Source organism: Tilletiaria anomala, assembly GCF_000711695.1.
Source record: "Tilletiaria anomala UBC 951 chromosome Unknown K437scaffold_55, whole genome shotgun sequence".
NCBI lineage: Eukaryota > Fungi > Basidiomycota > Exobasidiomycetes > Georgefischeriales > Tilletiariaceae > Tilletiaria > Tilletiaria anomala.
The window spans coordinates 101,784-115,940 of NW_013546967.1; the positions used below are offsets into that span (position 1 = coordinate 101,784).

Genomic DNA, 14,157 nt, shown 5'->3' on the forward strand with positions numbered 1-14,157 from the left:
TGAAGGGCGCCGTCGTGCAGAACAACTCGGCCCTCACGCCGTTCTCTGCCTTACTGCCGCCCAGTGAGGTAGACTATACGTTCTTCCTCAAAGCCAACTTCACCAATGGTGTCTCGTAGGCACTGAACGACAGGCTCTTCTCCATGCACACCTTCCAGGACACGCCGCTCCTCTACCGCTCATCCAAGGTCGTGCACGACTAGGTCAAGGGTACTGTGCTCTCCGTCGAGAATGGCTCCGTCGTCGACACATCTTCCAGGCAGAGAGCACGCCGCTCGGCCCTAACCCACAGCGCCCTCTGCACAGTAAGTGCGAAGCAGCAAGAATCGATCCCCGCGTGCCCCATCCGTGCTGACTTGTTTCCCTGTGCGACGACTTTTTTGTGCAGCGCGTCAAAGCAAGGTCTGGGTCCTCGACTGAATGGATACATTCAACTACTCGTCCGTCGAAGAGGCGAACAAAAGTGCACCCGACCCTTCTCAACATGCACGACCCACCAATGCGAGATGGCTGGAACCTGCCGCGTGACGACTCAGTCGAGCAGCGGCACCGCGTCGACTGGCCCTCGGCGACGCTCATGCAGTGCCACATCTCGCACCTCGCAGCCGGCATGGCGCTCGTTTTTGACGAAGATGCCGAGGTCCGCGACCGGGACCAATCCCCGAAAAGCAGTGCCATTGCCAGGAAGCCCGCTTGCTCACCTCGGGCGTTCCATTTGCGCTCTTTGAGGCGTAGCCATGGGTGCAGGTGGCGGTCTGAAGGACTTTTGGTTCAAGTGAAGAAACGGCCCGGCGTCGTCTGGACCATACCTAGGAATGCACTGCTTTCTAGGCTGCGGCTTTTGAGCTGCTTCCCCTTCGTACACGTCCGCCCAGCTTCTGATCACATCTCACATTTATTTGACATGCTTTAGTGGGTTTATTATCCGAATCTACAGCTTTCCAACTGCGACGCCCTTTGTCAGAAGATTCTTCTTCAGCGTCTCTCTAACGTGGTCGAGGAAGCCGGTGGTGGTAACGTAGTGCTCGCGCTTCATGCCCTTGCCGTGGATGGCGAGTGCCAGATCCTTGGTCATGACGCCGTCCTGGTCAATGGTTTCGATGCAGGCAGACTCGAGCTGCTCGGCGAACATGACCAGCTTGTCATTCTTGTCGAGCTTACCGCGGAACTTGAGACCACGCGTCCAGGCGTAGATCGACGCGACCGAGTTAGTGCTCGTCTCGTTGCCCTTTTGGTGCTCGCGGTAGTGGCGGGTGACAGTGCTAGCGCGCGCAAAGGACGAATTTGTCAGTTTTACGGCAGGAAGCTCAGAAAATAGATGGCATGTAATCACCCGTGCGCTGCCTCCGACTCCATGATGAGGCCATCGGGGGTGATGAGCTCGGAAGTCATCATGCCGAGGGAGCCAAAGCCTTGCGCGACAATGTCGCTTTGCACGTCGCCATCGTACTGCGCAATGGAGGAGATGGAGTCAGCGAGTGCGACTGATTGTAGGAGCTTGGTTCACTCACGTTCTTGAGTGCCCACACAAATCCTCCATCGGACTTGATGGCCTGCGCGACCATGTCATCGATGAGACGATGCTCATACCAAAGGCCAGCCTTCTCAAAGTCGGCCTTGTACTCCTTCTCGTAGATCTCCTGGAATGTGTCCTTGAACTTGCCGTCGTAGGCCTTGAGGATAGTGTTCTTGGTGCTCATGTACAGCGGCATCTTCTTGTCCAAGGCCATCTTGAACGATGCGTGCGCAAAGCCGGAGATGGAGGCTGTGGTGTTATACATACCAAGGCCGACGCCGCCGCCCTCGGGGAAGTTGAAGATGTCCCACGTCTTGACATCGCCGCCGTCCGACGGCGTGTAGGTCATGGTGAACTTACCGGGCCCGGGAGCGACAAAGTTCTGGCAGCGATATTGGTCGCCGAAAGCGTGCCTGCCGATGCAGATCGGTTTGGTCCAACCAGGCACCGGTTTCGGAATCTTTTCGAGCACGATAGGTTCTCGGAAAACAGTCCCGCCAAGGATGTTGCGAATGGTGCCGTTGGGGCTGAGCCACATCTTCTTCAGCTTGAACTCATCGACACGGGCCTCGTCTGGGGTGATCGTGGCGCACTTGACGCCGACGGAGTATTTCTTGATCGCCTCGGCTGCTTCGACGGTGACCTTATCATCTGTCGCATCCCGATTCTCGATGCTCAGGTCGTAGTACTTCAGATCAATATCGAGGAAGGGCAAGATCAGCTCCTCCTTGATCTTGTGCCAAATGATCCGAGTCATCTCGTCGCCGTCCATCTCTACGACCGGGTTTTCGACCTTGATCTTTTGTAGTGCCGGCATGGTGGAAGAGAAGCTGCGGATGAGGGCGAAGGATGGGGAGACAAATGGCGGAGGTGACAGGAGAGCTGCAGTAAGGTGCGCACGACGGATCAGTTTGTGCGCCTAGCAAAGGTAGCCCAAAGAGAGAGTGTGTATGTATGCGCGTACCTGAGCGACGGTGCGTCTTTGGTGAAGATGTAGAAGATCGAGCTGCGGGAAGCCTAGCCTGCGATTGGAAAGAGTAGGACCTGCGGCTCACGAGCAGGGGAGGGGCGGTCGAGCGTGTTGCAGCGTTCCCGCCTTGAACGGCAACCAGCAGGCGTCTGTGGCCTCCTTGTGAGTGCCAAGTCGACATGAAGCAGTAGTCAAGTTTGTATATTGCGAGTGGGACCTGCACAGAAAGCCCTAGGAGGTCATAACCACATTTGCATTTGCTGTAGGTGATAGATGCAATGTGCAGGAAGAGCATAGATTGGATTAACAATGACGAAGGAAGCAAAGCAATTTGTGTCAAGATGGTTAGGACTTAAAATATTGGAGCGGAACGGGGTCGAAACTTGTCAAGAAGGTACGAAATAACAACATTTGGTGCGCAAAACAGCAATATGGGTTCAGTCATGCGATCAAATCAGTGCTAAATAAAATGAATTAACATGGCACCCCCCGGCAAAGCCGCTGCCGCCCCACGAAGAGCGCGAAGCGGGTTGCAACCCTATTGATGCCCTTCCGTCTGATCAGCAGTGCGAATTTGGCCGGATTAAGTTGAAAGTCAATCGTAAAAGTCGCCGACGGCCGACATGTCCGACACATGCCATTGCCGATTACAAGAAAGGTCTTGACTTCTCGTTTGGATTCGGGATTTCGCGGGATATCTTGCTTCCCGCGGAATCCCACGATTTCTTACTTGCTCTTCACGCAGCCGCGGGTTTGGACCTGATTTCCTCACAGGAATGGGGAAAGGCTAGGGAAATCGCGCAGGGCAGCGTCACATAAACAGTCCCATAGGGAAGTTTGCCAAAGGATGCCATAAGGAGACTTGCCAAAGAATATCATAGCTCTAGACATTGGGGGATTTGCCAAAGCACGGAACTATGTGCGTCCTTGCCCCTTGGCCTAATCTAGCTATTCATTTGGCTACCCTAGCAATTGAATCTATTTACAGGATATGTTGGGCGGGATTCCCTGGAACCACGGGAAATTCTGAGGGGATTCCCGTGGCAGAAGCGGGAAAACTTGTGTGAAACGGGATCGGGGGTAAGATCTCACGAGCTCCCGACGTTCCCATACTATCGCCGTGGAGTGTCACCGAGCGTACCACTGCCGTTGATGGAATATGTGAACAGCATCATGGAGTGCAACGCTGCAACGCGCAGAGGTAACATCGACCGGGACCTTCAGCTTTTTCGATGTGTGCTCCGTATAGTATCAGCTATTCGCAGAGTCCCGCCAAGTGATCAGCAAGTCAGCCTGCATTGTGGAACTGTCCGCATATCCACATCTGACAGAGAAGGAGCGCCAGAACCTAGAGTGTAAGACAAGATGGACATCGAACAGTGAGCGAACAAACAAACAGCATACCTTGACGCAACCTCTTCTGACTTAATATTTGCATTTCGCGTCGCGCCACTCTTGCAAAAGCAAGATTTCGCAACGCAGGGTATGCAGTCGTAGATCAAATATGCGAATACTACAAGAACCTCGAACAGCGACCGGTCTGGGCCCCGGTCAAGCCCGGATTTTTGGGAAAGTCTATCCCAGATTCGGCACCGGAAGAGGGAGAAGCCTGGACTGTCATCTTCAGAGACTGGGAGAAGGTGATCATGCCGGGCATCACACACTGGCAGCATCCCAATTTTTACGCGTACTTCCCATCCAACGCAACCAAGGAGGGTATTCTCGCCGACATGCTCGCCGCTAGCATCTCCAACCCAGGCTTCAACTGGTCGTGTTCACCAAGCGTCACCGAGCTGGAGATTCTCATGATGGACTGGGTTGCAAAGATGCTCGGTCTCTCTGACCACTTTTTGAGCACTGGCCCTTCTGGAAAAGGAGGTGGCGTCATTCTCGGTAGCGCGAGCGAAGTCGCTCTAACCATCGCCATCGCCGCGAGGGAGAGGGCCATCAGCCATCTGGCCAAATCATCTCCCTCGCCTCAAGAAGCACAGCCAGAGCACGTCGAACCGTCAGCTGAGCCTGAGGTAGAAGATTTTAACGTAGAGCCCGGTGCTCCCAGCGGCCCGAATGAAGAGCGCAAGCGAGCAGCGTCGCTTGCGCGTTGGAGGGGGAACCTTACCTCACGTCTCGTCATGTACGGCACCACGCAGACGCACTCCATCGGTATGAAGGCTGCCTTGATCCTCGGATTAGACTTTCGAGCACTGGACGTCCAGAAAGAAGACAATTTTGCGCTGCGGGGCGCCACGCTACGCAGAGCTCTCAAAGAGGATATCGCATCCGGTCGTTTGCCTTTTATGCTGAGTGAGCGCTCAAAGATCCCCTAATCCAGGATTCTCCGCGCTTGGTATCCCCTCTGATTTATTGTGCCCTTTTCCCAACGGTGCAGTTGCTACCCTGGGTACAACAAGCTCCGGCGCCATCGATAACATAACAGAGATCATGCAAGTCGGTGAGTTCATTTCCAATTTGCGTAGCGGCAAGGATGCCCATGCTAACCAATCTTCTTCCTTTCCGAAGCCCTGGATTATCCATCCCTCTGGGTACACGTCGATGCCGCGTACGCTGGCGTAGCGTTAGCTTTACCCCACTTGCGAGAGCGTGCACACCTCGACGCTATCAATTCGCCCTGCGACTCCTTCTCCACGAACTATCACAAGTGGGGCTTGTGCGTGCATCTACGAGCCGGGAGCTCTCCGGGCGGCGACGCTGATCGTTTCATATTTTTGCAGGACCCAATTCGACTGTTCGCCTCTGCTCGTGCGAGATCATAGCGAGCTCACTCGAGCATTGACGGTCACACCCGAATTTCTTCGCACGAAAGAAGGCGATGCAGGTTCGGTAGTGGACCTGCGAAATATGCAGATTTCGCTCGGGCGACGCTTCCGATCGCTGAAGCTGTGGTTCGTCTTGCGAAGCTTCGGGCTGAATGGCTTCCGACAGCACATCTCCACAACGTAAGTACATAGCCGTGCCTCCGGGGCCTCACAGCAGCGTCGCTAAAACAAATATGGATTTCTTCTACCGTGCGCGTGCAGCATGGCATTAGCCCAGCACTTTGCGAGCCTTGTCGGGCAGCACGGAGATCTTCTCGAGGTTGTAGCCCCGCCACAGTGGTCTCTCGTAGTTTTCCGCGCCCGCCGAGCTGAACTGTCGGACCAAGAGCTGGATACGCTGAATCGAAAATTCTGGGATGCCCTTTCGTCCCGCGCAACCGAATTCGCCTTGACGCAGACCGTCCTACCTGAAATTGGCTTCTGCATTCGCATGGCTGTCGGAAGCCCGCAGACAGAGCAACGGCATGTGGACGCGACGTTCGCGCTTATCAAACAATGTGCTGAGCAAGTATTATCACCGTAGACCCGAAGAAAATATCGTGAATCCTTCATCTAGATGTACTACTTTTGTGACTGGTCATCAAAAGTCGCACGGACGATTACACCCCGAACGAGGCCGGCATTCCCACCTTGAGCCCACTTCTCCACAACTTGTCCAAAAGTGTGCAGGCCTGCAAGCTGGACTGGAGACCCCTTCCTCCAGGCCTGCTCGCCGCCTCTCCCCAAGCCTCGTAAGAATCGGGCGAAGCCAGGAAAGACTGCGTGTGAGACGTCCGCAATGGAACTATTGCAGAAGCCTGCATGTCGGAGCTGCTCTTGGTAGGAAGAGAGGGGACACAGGTTGCGGAACGGCGTCGACGTCATGAGGCAGGCCAGCCTGTGCTTGAAAATGTCCAGAAGTGACGGCGCACGCGTTGCGGGCGGCAGACTAGAAGCTAGAAAGCTATCCAATGCCTCCTCTCCAATTTCCTCTGGATTTTTTGACGGTGGATACGGCCACGATCCCACCAGGTCAAAGAGTACCAGGTGACCGCCTGACTTGAGATGAGCGGCACAGGCTTTGAAGAATCGCTGGCGATCAGGAAAGTGATATGCGCAGTCGATAGCGACGATAACATCGTATTGTTCGCCGCTTTGCTCGAGCCATGAGGTGGCATCTGCGCAGAATATGGTCGCCTTGCCCTGAGTGCGCACTTGAGCCCGCTTGGCTTGCTTTGGCAAAGAAGTCACGCCATGCAAGACGGCGGGACGCAAGAGCTCATGTATGAGGAGCAAAGAATCGCCGCAACCGTGGCCCACGTCGAGGATACGCGGAGAAGGCTTCAGAGCCGGAACGCGCTCAAGTACTTTTGTGGCCAAGCCTGTTATCGTTTCAGGTGAAGCCGAGTAGAAAGGAAGAGCAAGATCAATGCCGCAATCAATAATGTGCCTGCAAGCTCGATGACAACTGAGCGCTCTTACGTTCTGCCGCCTCCGAGAACTGCACATTTGACTGTTAGTTAAAGCCAAACGAGTGGGGTAGTAAGGAGAGCATGGTATCAGTCCCAGTCTCCCGATGGGATACGCATGCTTGCGGGGTCCGCAATAAGGCCTCACATCCTCCCACCAACCCATATTGAGCCACTCGGATGTGGGAGCCCGGACGTTGAGGAAGACATGGTCGAGGATGGCATACGTTTCGGTACATCCACGGCGTCTGTTGCAGTATTGCAGAACAAGCGCTAGAGCTGCAGCCACGATCACTGCCACGAGAGTGATCATGATGCCAGTAAAGCGCAAGGCTCATAGATGGGGTAAGGGTGCGAAGGCTGCAGAGTTGTTGTGGCGCTCCTAAGGCACCCAGGAGAACCTATGCAACGACACATTCGCAGTTGCAATATTGAATGTCTGTCATTGATCAGCCTACTCGGTGTTGTGCTGAATCTGCGGCAGCGTCTGTGGGTGGAAACTGAAACATGTATATCAGTATATATCAGGGCATCAGTCAATCAGAATCGCTTGCACGATCTTTCAACAATTCTCAGCATAGCAAAACTGCGACTCGCGAGTTGCGGGGATTGGACTGTGAACGCGTCGCGTGCGTTTGAAGTCCATGCACACGCGTCAGGTGTTCGAAACGTCGGAAGCGGTGTCCGCGGATATCACCCTATATGTCACTCAGGCACCTCCACTGGCCACTCTCGCGTATGCACGTCGCAGTTGACATTCGTCGGGATCGATTCATCAATGCGTAACTGCGCATCGTAAGCTCGAGGACTGCGTGCATCGTTTTTTACCCATGCCATACCCTTATGGACAACGACGATGGCGGCAAGGCATGCTTCATACCGGCTAACTGGGACTGAGTACTGAATTCTGAGCGCGTCAAATCGTGCCTTAGCAGACCTTCGCTCGTCCAAGTCATTGGGGGCATCGTATGTTCGTAATTCGTACCTGTCCCCAGTCGTACCGAGCACTTTACCCCGAAATAACGCCCAAATGCAAAAAAAAATCATTGGGTTGCCTTAGGAAGACGAGAGATAACCGTCATTCGAGCTGCCGCCCACGTTATCATTGGCACAGGGACTACCCTGGGCTACCCTCTCCCAGTCTACTTTATCTGACGCGCTTACGAGGCTAAAATTGATAAATGATCTTCAGTGCTTGTCCATTGAAGCGAACGCGGGGGAGTCGGGGACCCTCTGGCGTTTCCCTTCCATCTTCATCAAGGGATTTGTATCAAGGGTCTCGTGCACCCCCATTTCAAACACACGTGATATATATACCCAGGCCCCATGGGTTGAGCCGCTAGCTAAAGTATTCACGGAATGCCCTCCTCGGCCGCTTGTTGTTCTCGGGACTCGACACGACTGTTATCAGCAGCCTGACTCTTTTGGGGCCAGGGTACAGGATTGAGGATATAGCGATCACAGACACCAGTCATCGAGGCTTAAGACTCCGAAAGCGGAACCAGCTCTGTCGAAAACTAAACCTTACAGAACCAAGGTCACACGCTCTCGCCTCCAACTCGCACTGGAGTAGGCCTGGTCTCCCTCTTCCTGTCTCCGCGCGAGATCCACCGCACAAGCTGAGGACCGGCGAACTAAAGTTGCTTTTTCAACCAGACTAAAACCACAAATTGAGCGGAACGGTGAAGAAAAATTGAGTGTCCGATGTCGCGGGCAGACGGTTGGTGCGCCCCCTTGCTGCTCCACTCCTTTGCGCCCTTGCATCTTCGCCCAAAATTCCAAGCCACTCTTTTCTCATCCTCATCTCCGTATACTATGTATGATACTCAACTTCAGAACGACTATGTAAGAAAGATTTTGTTGCACCCAATGTATGTTTATATCACTGTCAAAAGCTTTGCTTTATTTCGCCGACAATCGCAGGACGCAGCATCGCAGCGGTCAAAGGCAATCCATAGGAGAGGAAAGGCAGCCGTCGATCGTTTGCCCCGTGTGATACTCTCAAGCCAACCCTCCAGTCTCTGTGGCCCAGCAGCGTGCTGCAAACGGACCCCCTCGCCTGTCCCGTGTCCAATTCTTGCTCCTCCGCATCTGGCTTGCGCTGTCCTCAGCTTCACTTGTTCACTCCAGGACCCAGGTGTGCAAAAGGGTGTGCACTGTGCAGCCCCCGAGTACCAAGCAAGCCCCAGCCTGGAGGCCTCCACCCTTGCTTCCTCTCGCCTCGTTCTTTTGACACCCGTCCCCAGCGCCCAGACTCCATAGAGCCACGCTACCGGTCTCTGCTCAACACTTGCTGCAAGTCCGTGCAATTGTTTTGGCACCAACGACAGATCACGACGAGGATAACAGCAGCGCTGACTGCATACCACAGGTGTGTTGATGAGCATCCGTCCATGCTTCTGGAATTCCAAATCCACAATGTGTGCAGACTGGATCGCATTGTACAGCATTGCTGACCTTTGACCACTATCGACGCCTCTCCCCTCTCCCTTCCCTCTCCCTCAACGCTCTCATCGCTCCTGTCGCCATCACCGCTTTCCTGTTGCATTCTACAAACGCCCTACTCTGCTTATCACCCCCTCATCCGTCGCTCGTTGGCTATCGTCATCGTCTTCGACGTGACCATCTTCCATCATTACCTTTTGCCTCCCTGTGTTCATCTTCCGTCCAATCCTCTCTTTATTCGACTGTCTTCAAATACCCATATACCATCCGCGTAACTAATTACCAACATCGTCGGATACACTTACTCTCAACCATCATAACTACGCCCACCGCGCCGCCTTCCTTCGGCCCGTGCATGTCTCGTGGCGCCAAACCTCGTGCGTCTCTACAAACCTCGAACATGTCCACCACCTTCATCTGTCATTGTTCTTGTCCGACCGTATTCTCAGCGCAAAGCCCATCCTATTCTTCCGAACACGTTTCATCACCCACTGAGCAGCCGTGTCCTGTTCTCTCGCCGTCAGACTCTGAAAGCAGCTTTTCGGAGAGCAATTGCTCGAGCCTAGACGAGGCAGACGTGTACTGTCCGCTTACCCTCGAGCTTGGCGAGGTTACATCAAAGGAGGCTGGAGTCGTCGCTCTTCCTCCGCTTCAACCTTCGTCCAAGTCCTTCCTTCGGTCGGGCACACTCAGTCCTCGACCGTCGTTGCACGAACAGCTTTATCATATCATTGATCGATTACGCCAAGTCACTGTGTGCACCGACGAGCTGCTCCTGCCCCTCGGCCACTACTCCAACATCCCTCCGTCTCGTCCAGCTTCACCCATAGCAATGTCCCAGCCGAATGGTGCTGCGGCGACAGCTGCGTCGGCTATGCCTACACCCATTGGCAAACTTTGGCAGGCAAGCAGCATCGCCGAGCCGTTCCAGCAAGCGGTAAAGGACAGCATTGCCATGCGCGTCAGTGCAGGCAAGCGGCGGCCCAAGTTGGTCGGAATCCTTGCTACCCGGTCCGAACCCAGCATTGCTTACGCAGAATGGACGCGAAAAGCATGCGACAGCGTTGGCATCGACTTTGCTATATGGAAGACATGGGAGGACTCAGGGAAAGGCGAAGAAGTGGACGGCGCGGAGGTAAAGTCGCGCGATCTGCAGGATCTGAGCCTGGAAGCGGACGTAGAAGACCTAATTATCGCAGCGAATGCTGATTCGAATGTGAATGGTATCATGGTGAGTCTCCGGTACAGCTCCTATCATTTTGCTTGTTTACTCACAACACGGTCCGATGCGGTTTCTTAGGTCTACTATCCCATTTTTGGCGGGCGGCGGGATACGTACCTGCAGCAGATTGTCGACCCACGAAAGGACGTCGAGGGCCTCCATTTCAGCTATTGCTGGAACATGTATCACAACGTGCGCTGGCTGCTGCCATCTCAGGTCGGCAGGGCTCCTGGTACCTACACCGAGCTTGACGCCGCCGTGCCTGCTACTGCATCGAAAATTGCCGACGAGGTGCCGAAGGGATTTGCCAAGAGCATACTACCTTGCACTCCTCTCGCCGTTGTAAAGTGCATGGAAGCAATGGGCATCTACGACTTCTCACTTCCTTACGGCGATCGTCTCTACGGCAAGACTGTCACCGTGATCAACCGGTCTGAGGTCGTGGGGCGACCGCTGGCAGCGTTGCTGGCCAATGACGGCGCTCGAGTGTTCAGCATTGACATCGATTCCATTCAAGAATTCAACAAGCGCCCAGATTCTGAACCAAAGACCCACACCGCATCGGCCATCGTGCTCGCAGCGCGTGAGCATAACGCGGCCCGCCGCCTACGACCGCATCACATCGTCCGCATGTGCTCTCTTACCGCCGAAGAATGCATCGGGCGCTCTGACGTGGTCATTGGGGGCGTACCGTCGGCTAGCTATAAGGTGCGCACCGAGTGGATCAAGGAAGGCGCGACATGCATCAACTTCAGCTCGGAGAAGAATTTTGAGAAAGACGTTCGCACAAGAGCTGCTCAGTACCTTCCGGCCATCGGAAAGACAACTATTGCCATGCTCCAGCGAAATTTGGTGGTATGTGCAAAAAGAGAGTAGCGGATCTCTTGAACTGACTTTGCTGATGTGTTCTTCTTTACCGCGGTTCCAACTCACAGCGACTTCTCGAGTACAGAGACGTTCTTTCGCAGTGAGGACCCCAACTGACGGTTAAGAACTAAAAGGCCACGGCATGTAGCATTTTCATAAAGTAACCATTTAACTGCCGCGTGTCCATGCAGACCTGCAGTACGCGTGTGTTTGCCCCTTCGTGGCACCGCAGCCCACGCTATTTCCGGACCATTAGCTCCAGTGCTGAAGCGCAATTGGGCAGCCTCGCAAGTAATTGGAATGTTGTGACGCGCCAGATAAGTCCAGTATGGCCCGGCCGCTAATGCCAGGAGATGCCTTCGCACATTTTACTCCCACTTTGTGCTGCGACCTGGTCTGGGTCATCCAGACTGCTGGCGTGTGCAAGCCGTGCATCCCATAGACTTGAGTCTGACCGCTCAACACGCCGTTTTCCCATGAGCACACATGCGCTTCACCGCAAGTTGGCATCACTTTGAACAGCTACAATTCAGTACTCACTCAAGCTTGAAAAAGTGGGATGGCTCCCGAGCAAGCTAAACTACCCATCTTACCAACCCAGAACGCGGGATTTGATCGTGGTGGCGGCGGTGCCCAACAATGAAAAAGGTTGCATATCACTTCATCTGGTTGCTAAGGGTGCAATAACTTGCGGATTTTTCATCATATTTCGCCATTCTTTGGATATGAGTATGTGATAGAAATAAATGGCTTGAGGGTGAAAGAAGACACGATGCACTGTTAAGGTGGCTATTCGTTGCACCAATCGTTGGCCTAGTCTTCTCCAGTCGTTCATGAAGGAATGGCTAATTACGACCCAGGTAGGATTCTTGTACCCCTTGGTTGTTCGCTACGCTACGCAACTCTGACTGCTGTGTGCAGCTCATTACAGACCCACAAGGTGCTGACTTTCACGTGCAGCCACTGGCTTGGCCCTTGCTCTCCCACCTTCCATGAGCTTCGTTAGTGTTTTGCCATGCTTCCCTTGGTTCGCTCACGTTCCTGCTCTGCCGCTGCTCCGGCGTCACTTCTCCTCAGTCGCTAGATCTGTCTCGTGCAGTAAACGACACCAGCTGCCCTACAATGTGTTCCCAACTGCTTGCTTTGTAGCGGCTATATATGTGGGTCGGCGATATTGGCGTTGCTATCGATCCTCTTTGTTGAACTTGACGATGCCACCTTTGTGTGCTTTCCGTACATGCTTCAGCCTGACGTCATATTGCATGCTTCTTGCATGCTTTGGATTGTTGAGGGTGTGAGGACGCCATTGTTGTCGAACTTGATAAGCGCGCTCATTTGAGCACGCATACCCCGAAGAACCTTCTACAGCCAAGCTGCCTCACAGATCACGTCGCTTGCTGCTGTCAGCTGTGCCTTCTGAGGAGAAAGCGCGACCTTGCTCTGCTTTCGTGACAACCAGCTGATGGCACCCGATGGGGTGGAGACCACGACGTTCGTCATAGATTTCCTGTCCCTGCCGCGTGCCCAATCGGAATCACAGAAGCTAACTAGGTTCGCTGCGCTGACAGGCTTGTACCCGATCCCGAGTTCGTAGGTCCCTCAGATGCATCGCATGATCCTTTTGGCAGCCTGATAGACTGCTGCTATCGGCTCCGCACTCCCCTGCCCGGCCCGAGCGGCTGAGTAAGCCAGGGCAGGCTATGTCCCAAGTGCGAGATAGAGCAATGATGTGGTGACTGTGGGTTAGAAATACTGGATACTGTTCTTCAGGCTTAGCATTCCCATTTTCTTGTGCGTTCGAAGCTGGAGCTGTGACAGCCTTGTAATCTGCCAAGTCGAAGCTTCGAAGTATCGAATCTGCATAGACCGCCTGGTCGACGAAGGTGCTGCCCTTGTGTGTGTTGCGCTGAATCCCATGGGTCAAGTTAATGCTGAAGCAGTCCGAGGCCCTTGATGCGGAAGAAGTTGAACAACAGGCCTTGAAGTCGAAGGGCCATCTCCTGCTGCTCGGTTGTCATAACGAGATCGTTGACACTTTCCGTCAAGACTGAAGTTGACATCGACAGTACCTTTTTATAGACATTGGTTGCCTCAACACTTGTGAGGGCGAATCGCATCGAGCTCATTGTGCCAGCTCCGACCTGGTAGCCATACCCCGTAAATTCCCTTGCGCAAACGCAAGTGCTTTCCGACCAAGCACTGCGCTCCGGTGGGTGGTTTGCGGTAGTCTTCTTTCTCGTACTCGCTGTAAAGGTAGGCACTCTGGACACCTGGATGATGGCGACGCAGTCTGTTTATGGTAGCCACAGCGATTACTGCACGTGGGTGTCTCGTCAGCAGACGGGGTGCATACGCCTCATGATAAACCTCCCCCCTCGACCTGCAAGAAGCCCCTGGCCACTAATCTCCCTTTATACCGCTGCATGTTACGGTTGTCATTACGTTTGACCTCAAATACCCATTTCGCCCCCGCGGCTCGTTTCCCCAATGAAAAATTTGCCTTGATCCTTGTGCTGTTGTTCTTGAAGCTGTCAAGTTCACACTTGATTACCATCTCCCACTCCTCAGCATCGTCACTTCCGAGGGTTACCATGTAAGTGCGAGACGATGCTAGATCGGAGGAAACGGTGAATGACAAATAGGGTCACGCTATACACCAGAACTCGCCAGATAGTTTTCTGGCAGGAGTCAACCTTCTCAAAGCGGGTTTTTGGTGCGTTTTTGAGGATCGCTCAGCCCAGAGTTGTTGCCTTGGTGTCTGCTGGTCGCTATTCCTCCTCCTTGCCAGATTCGCCTGGTGGATGCTCCTGCACGGCTACTTCTGGAGAATTATTGATGATATTTTCGCAACC

General features: G+C 53.9%; 6 protein-coding genes across 6 annotated transcripts; 3 read left to right on the top strand and 3 right to left on the bottom strand.

Annotated features, from left to right (window-relative positions):
* Positions 1–484: 484 nt before the first annotated feature.
* K437DRAFT_268929 (uncharacterized protein) lies at positions 485–759 on the top strand (the record flags this gene model as incomplete). The annotated part of the gene is made up of 2 exons (XM_013387185.1): positions 485–640; positions 736–759. 2 exons carry the CDS (start codon positions 485–487, stop codon positions 757–759), a joined length of 180 nt encoding a protein of 59 aa, XP_013242639.1.
* Positions 760–931: 172 nt separating this feature from the next.
* Positions 932–2,333, bottom strand: K437DRAFT_263369 (isocitrate dehydrogenase NADP-dependent; the record flags this gene model as incomplete). Its single annotated transcript, XM_013387186.1, has 3 exons — positions 932–1,262; positions 1,334–1,449; positions 1,512–2,333. 3 exons carry the CDS (start codon positions 2,331–2,333, stop codon positions 932–934), a joined length of 1,269 nt encoding a protein of 422 aa, XP_013242640.1.
* A 1,371-nt stretch (positions 2,334–3,704) lies between these two features.
* Positions 3,705–5,911, top strand: K437DRAFT_248085 (PLP-dependent transferase). The gene is made up of 6 exons (XM_013387187.1): positions 3,705–3,865; positions 3,955–4,790; positions 4,876–4,938; positions 5,007–5,154; positions 5,219–5,443; positions 5,525–5,911. The coding sequence occupies exons 1-6, from the start codon at positions 3,852–3,854 to the stop codon at positions 5,844–5,846; spliced, it is 1,608 nt and encodes a 535-aa protein (XP_013242641.1). The 5' UTR covers positions 3,705–3,851; the 3' UTR covers positions 5,847–5,911.
* Positions 5,525–7,261, bottom strand: K437DRAFT_236816 (S-adenosyl-L-methionine-dependent methyltransferase). Its single transcript, XM_013387188.1, has 3 exons — positions 6,920–7,261; positions 6,785–6,815; positions 5,525–6,684 (listed from the first exon to the last, which is right to left on the bottom strand). Exons 1-3 carry the CDS (start codon positions 7,082–7,084, stop codon positions 5,885–5,887), a joined length of 996 nt encoding a protein of 331 aa, XP_013242642.1. The 5' UTR covers positions 7,085–7,261; the 3' UTR covers positions 5,525–5,884.
* Positions 7,262–8,433: 1,172 nt separating this feature from the next.
* On the bottom strand, positions 8,434–9,396 carry K437DRAFT_143285 (uncharacterized protein). Its single transcript, XM_013387189.1, has one exon. The coding sequence runs from the start codon at positions 9,219–9,221 to the stop codon at positions 8,649–8,651; it is 573 nt and encodes a 190-aa protein (XP_013242643.1). The 5' UTR covers positions 9,222–9,396; the 3' UTR covers positions 8,434–8,648.
* A 694-nt stretch (positions 9,397–10,090) lies between these two features.
* On the top strand, positions 10,091–11,409 carry K437DRAFT_225221 (NAD(P)-binding protein; the record flags this gene model as incomplete). Its single annotated transcript, XM_013387190.1, has 3 exons — positions 10,091–10,447; positions 10,517–11,293; positions 11,374–11,409. 3 exons carry the CDS (start codon positions 10,091–10,093, stop codon positions 11,407–11,409), a joined length of 1,170 nt encoding a protein of 389 aa, XP_013242644.1.
* Between the last annotated feature and the right edge of the window lie 2,748 nt (positions 11,410–14,157).